This window comes from Quercus robur, chromosome 12, assembly GCF_932294415.1.
Source record: "Quercus robur chromosome 12, dhQueRobu3.1, whole genome shotgun sequence".
Lineage (NCBI taxonomy): Eukaryota > Viridiplantae > Streptophyta > Magnoliopsida > Fagales > Fagaceae > Quercus > Quercus robur.
Window position 1 is genome coordinate 5,221,328 of NC_065545.1, and position 6,000 is coordinate 5,227,327.

Sequence of the window (6,000 nt, forward strand, 5' to 3'; positions counted from 1 at the left end):
AATAGATTATAAAATTAGTTTTCAAGATTATAAATTTCTTATATGTTTTTATTTTTTGTCAAATTAGTTATCCAATAAGGCATTTATAATTTTGTTTTATGTTTTGGGATGTTGATATTGTGCAGAAATGAAACTTGTGTATTTGTTTTACTTATCCTTTGTGCTATTTTGTTTTGGTTAATAATGTTGGGATTTGTATAATTTTAAAATTATTAAACAATAATTAATTTGTTTAGCTGAGCTCATTTTTTATATGAGTATGGAATTCAAAGTAATGCATTTTATATAACGTAATTTGTTGCGAGACTTTCTAAATGGCAAATTCATGTTGTTTTTTTAAATAAAAAAAATTCATATAAAAAATACAAATCAAACCATCCCATCCCAACTCGACCCGAACCCGATCTGCCTGTTTGCCACGTCTAGTTTTTTGTAGGGTAAACTTCATTCCTATACTTTTCAGAACTAATTATTTTGGTCCTTAAAACCATCTTAATCCTTAAATACGGTTAGATATATTAGTTATTTTTCTCAACTATCTTAGAAACTGGGTTGGTTTTAGAAACTAAATTGATCAGTTTTGAAAAGTTTTCAACTTGGTTGGCATTAGCCAAATTCTCAAGGTATAATGGTATATTAATGGAACTTACCCTATAATAAAAGATTATAAATTCATGTTTTGAATATGATTTTTTTAAAATACATAAGTCTGAGATAATTATGCACCTCCTACCTTTTATCATTTTGATATAGGCAAATTACAACTTACCCACTTGCGGTTTGGTTGAAATTTAAGTTGTCTACTTGTGGTTTGAAATCCTATGATGCAAGTGTTCTGTTAGATTCTTTTTGATCTTATCTGATATTGTATTTTTACGTATTTTTTGTGTTTTTGAAGGAGAGACACATAAAAGTTGAGCAAAATTACATATTTAATTCTGTTTTTAACAAAAATGAGTTATGAAAATCTAATTGAGCTAATCTTAGATGGGTAAAGAATCAAATTTGAAACCACATGTAGGTAATAAGTTGTAATTTGCCATTTTGGTATTTTATAAGTACAATTGTATGAAGGTATAAGGAAATAATATAATTCAACAGTTGATAATGTAACATCATAAAATTATTCTAAATATAACTTGAATATGAAATTAAAAACATATATCATTAATAATTTATAAAAAAAAATTGTTTTGATAATTTCGTGAGAGTTGATTCAGTACAATCTTCATCACCCTTTTTCTTTTCTTTTCTTTTCTTTTGGTTTTTCTCCCTTCCTTTGGGTAACAAGTTATATCAAACAAAGAATGAATCAACAACTCTTGAAGCGCCCTGGTGTTGCCCAATTACATTATGCATCACAACTCTATTTAATTCTGTACCCAACATAATACTCAGCAATTGAATTGATACCTGAAATTTCTCCTATTATTTCCTCAAGTGCAGCATCATTTTTCAGTATTAATGTATGAGAAACCCCAGGAATTTTGATCACCTTAAGGGTTTGGTTTTTCTCGTTGGACCATAGTGATTCAAGTGCTAACAAGCTCAGCATGTTCACTGTCCCATCTCCATCCCCATAAAGAATCTCTGGTTGCTCATCGAAACCATTTTCACCATAGAACAAAGTCTCTGGTGTACTTACACCACTCCCAGTTATACATGTAACAGGCACCCCAGGTGCTACTAATTTTTCTGTCAATGGCAAAATGCGAGACTTATAAGGATAAACCCCTTGTGGAAATCCAATGTCACTGAGAAATTGTGCTAGATCATAGGCCGAGTAAGTTGCATTTGGAGTGATCACAAGTGGTTTTTGACTGCCAAAAAGTTTGGGATTAGGCATGAGCCATAGGTTGCTCTCAGAGCTCCTTTGTTCTTCTCGTACTTGCAATGGTTCCACTAGTGGCACTTCAAGTGAATTCCCAGAAGCAAAGGTTAGCATTTCCTCCACTGTGCCACCCCATGGTGCTGAGAGTGCAATGAAGTGTTTGATATATTTTTGGCGCCAAGAGGACGGGTTTCGGTTGAGAAGTTGGAGGGCAAACAGGCCTCCTAAGCTGTGGGAGAGAAGTATGACTGGCTTTCCTCCATTAGAAGTGCTTGCCTTTTCTATCAAATCCTTTAGGTCTTGTAGGAACTTGGAACCCACTTGGGATGGGTGACCTTCTGCAGCTAAACCATATCTAAAATCGTATGGAGCTCCAAAGAGGGTCTTGCCATTGACATATCCAATTTGTTCAAGAGATTCCACTAGGGGTGCCATGTATGCTGTAATGTGCCTATAAATATGACACTGATTTGTTATAAACTGAGCTGCCGCGCAAATTGTTTACTCCACTATTTAGTCTGATAATTCAATTTCTAAACTATTTTATTTCTTATATCAGGAACAGGTAGAAGATTGAAAAAAGTAAAGAGGAATAAGAAATAAATTTTTGCAAGTACTACAGCAAAATGATGATTAGATTATAATTTTGTTTTTGATCCAGATGGATGATAACCTTGTTAACCACACATTTTATGAATCAATCAGCAATAGTAGCTACACAATGAGAATACTCCCATTCCACAGATTTCATCACAGGTAGCTTCCTTTCAAAATGAGATAACATTGACTTTGAAGTTAATTGGCATACCAAATGGCCAACCAATAGCCACTAGAATAACCATATTGCAAACTCCATATAGTTGACACTTGAACTAACAACAAATCTGTCAACATTCTTGAGGTTGGGAGATTTGCACTTGCATATTGTTAGCCACTATCATTTGACATGGTTTACTTATTTCGTTTGACAAAGTTTAACTACAGTTCGTTAGATGTTGTACCTTAATTAGATTCCTCAATTTAATTCAATCATGTGATTGCATTGATCAATGCAATACAGACAGAGTACAAAAAATTGACCAAGTTGCTTTATAAGAATGTAACCACATAATTCAATTTAATTGGGGAGCCTATAGTACATCACTTTAAAGAATTATATTTAAAGGGTTACCATACTCATTATAAATGAAAAGCATAAAAAGGCTAATCTAATCATGGTTAGAAACAATGAAGAAATGATTTTGCAAGATCATGCAAAAGATGATAACAATGACTTGGACCACAGAGATGAGTTGAGTATGCAAGATGATTAATAAGATAGGAAAAAAAAAGTTATGATTTTGGCTTATATATTATGTATTATTGCTTTTAAGTTTAACCAATTTGAATGTCAATGTTACACATATTTTAGTTTGATTTATTTAGTTAGCTTTTTTATAAATTATTATATAAGTAATGATTAAATTATCATTTGTTGAATGTGTTCAATCTATATTAAACAACCTTATATATTTGTTATAAAATATTTGTCTTTCAATACACAATACTAAAAATTTTTAAATCGATTCAGACGCTATCGGGCTTATGCAAGTCAAAACGATTAGCCAGCAAGTAGTAAGGCCTCATGGATAACATTGGTTTGAAATAGTAAGCACATAGTCAAACTGCCAGCATTTTACATGGTGGGCTAGGCTAATATCTCAAAGCCCATATGGTACTAGACACAAGTGGTTGACGAATTCTCTCTCATTTAAAATTTCGAAACAGCCATAGTGATTGTAGGCCTAGCCCAAATCAGATTTCATGAAATACAGGAAGCTCAGGCTTAAAACAGTTTATTTTGACCCTCAAAAAGAGTCGAAAGACCAAAAAAAGAGAGATAACTGATAAGATACGATAAGATAAGATATTATCCTGGCTCTCTATGCATTATTTGTTTTTTTTTTTTTTTTTTTTTTTTTAACACTCGTCACACGGCAAACATGAGTTGTGAGTGGTAAAAAAAAATTTAGATACGTCGACATCTCCACCACTCATGGTTGTCTCACAACTAACCACGTCGTGTGAGCTGTGACAAAAGTGGTGATTGATTGTAACTCTACCATTGCTATTTTGACCTGAACCAAAAACCATCTCCATGACCAAATCAAGGTAGCCTAATATGAAGAAAGAGAGAGCACAAGTAGAGCTTACTTGAGATAAGGGTCGAGGTAGAGAAGAGACTGAGTGGAACCAAAGTGAGGGACCCTGGTTTGGACCCCAGGTGCGTTTCGGAAATCATCCAGATCAGGGTGATAGTAAAGCGTCATTCGCTCAGCAAAGCACTTTGTAAACGGAGCCAAGAGCACACTTGGGTCGAACCATAGTCTGAACCAACCCTCCTTGTCTTTCCGAACTGGGTTCCACTTGTTGCAGTACAGGCTCGAGGGCTTGTAGTCACTGGTTAGCTTGGCTTCTAGCTGGTTCCCACCATTCCCAGGTATTAGAATCAGAGGGTAGAGGTTGCTGCCAGCTTGACACGTGTACAACATCGTGGCCACTGAAATCATCAGTGCCAATTTCACGGCCATCGTGTATAACTAAGAGACACGGAGTGACTACTTCAATGGATTGGGATGCTGTACTTTTACGCTTTATTTATGGGTTTGCAAGGTGCAAGTGCAACGTGAGGTGGACAATGCCTTTCCGCTTTCGTTAATAATAACGGAAACGTCGTCGTTTTGTGCGTAACTATATTCAAAAAATAGAATCTAATAATATATACCATTTCAGAAACTTTACCCCTATATATTATCTTTTGCAAATTATTAGTAGACATTGTTAAGGTATGTTTTGGTAATTCTACTGCTAGAATTCATATTAGTATATAAGTATAATGCATTTTGGTAAATAACAATTAAAAAAAATTCTTTAATTTTTTTTGGGTGAAATATTACCGTCTCAAAAAAAAAAAAACTTCTATGAAAAGTAATCATGCTTAATATGTGTATACAAGTTTAAAACCAAACATTCGATGGTATTAAATTATATATAAATGAAAATTTAATATTTATTTAATTTTGTTAATTTTTAAATGCACTCATAGCTAGTCTATATAATTTTTTAGAGAAATTACACTTTACTCACTTATAGTTTGCCTGAAAAATAATTTACCTACCTGTGGTTTAAAAATTGACACTTTACTCACTTGAGGTAAGCTTTATTTGTTTCCAATTATTCACCTCTGTTAAAAATATGGATAAATTTGTATTTTTGCTATCATTTTATGTCTCTTTCCTCTCAAAACATAAAAAAACTAAAAAATAAAAAGAAAATCTAAAAACTAGTTTTTGTAAAAATTAAAAACATTCAACCAAAACAATCATTTCTGATTTCTGTATTCTTTTTTTTTTTTTTTTTTGTCTTTCTTTTATTCTGTTAGTGTTGTTTTGGAAGGTTTTTTATGTTATATTAATAAGAAGTTGGCTTTGACAGCTAGAGATATTCAGGCATGGGAATATGTACCTCTCGGTCCTTTTTTGAGAAAGGGTTTTGATAAAATTTTGGAATTTAAGGGTCGATTTACTACATAAGTTTAAATATATGTTTTTAATTTTTAAACAACATTATATATATTTTTACATACTTTTTCATCCTACACGTATTTCAAAAAAATATAAAATTAGAGCATTTCTGCTTCATTTTTCAAAAAATATAACTGCTTCATTTTTCAAATTCCATTTCTCAAAGTTGAAGTCAGGATGCGTGCACTTCACTCACTGATAATTGCCCATACACTTTGCTTTGTAGTGATTCTTTTGAATGGAAGATATAGAAACTTGCAAGTGAGTCTTTATCCTACACAAAACTGAAGGCTTTATTTATTTATTTATTTTTGTTGTCTTGTGTTTTTTAGGTACTACAGTATCTTCATGGATTGCAACACTAGATGCTCTTGAACCTTTTGCTTGTGATGCTTCCAAACAGGTAGCTTATCATCTTAAACTTAATCACACGTAACATGACAATTTTACTTTTTAGGTTCGTTATGTCTTACCCAAATTTCTTGCTTGGAACTATTTCTGACGTGGCAAAATGCTATACAATGCGTGGTTAAATTGAAGAATCCTCATCCATTGCCATGTCCTGCTGAAAGGATATCCAAGAACTATGACATTTCATTGGAGGTA

The 6,000-nt window shown here is 32.7% G+C and overlaps 1 protein-coding gene across 1 annotated transcript; it reads right to left on the reverse strand.

The window, feature by feature from the left end:
* Positions 1-1,215: 1,215 nt before the first annotated feature.
* Positions 1,216-4,480, reverse strand: LOC126708952 (lecithin-cholesterol acyltransferase-like 1). Its single transcript, XM_050408984.1, has 2 exons — positions 4,025-4,480; positions 1,216-2,282 (listed from the first exon to the last, which is right to left on the reverse strand). Exons 1-2 carry the CDS (start codon positions 4,399-4,401, stop codon positions 1,367-1,369), a joined length of 1,293 nt encoding a protein of 430 aa, XP_050264941.1. The 5' UTR covers positions 4,402-4,480; the 3' UTR covers positions 1,216-1,366.
* Positions 4,481-6,000: the final 1,520 nt, after the last annotated feature.

Coding starts and splice junctions, on each gene's coding strand:
- LOC126708952 (XM_050408984.1), bottom strand. CDS start 4,401: ATGGCCGTGAAATTGGCACTGATGATTTCAGTGGCCACGATGTTGTAC. Junction 2,283..4,024: donor TACCTCGACCCTTATCTCAA/GTAAGCTCTACT, acceptor TCATATTTATAG/GCACATTACAGCATACATGG.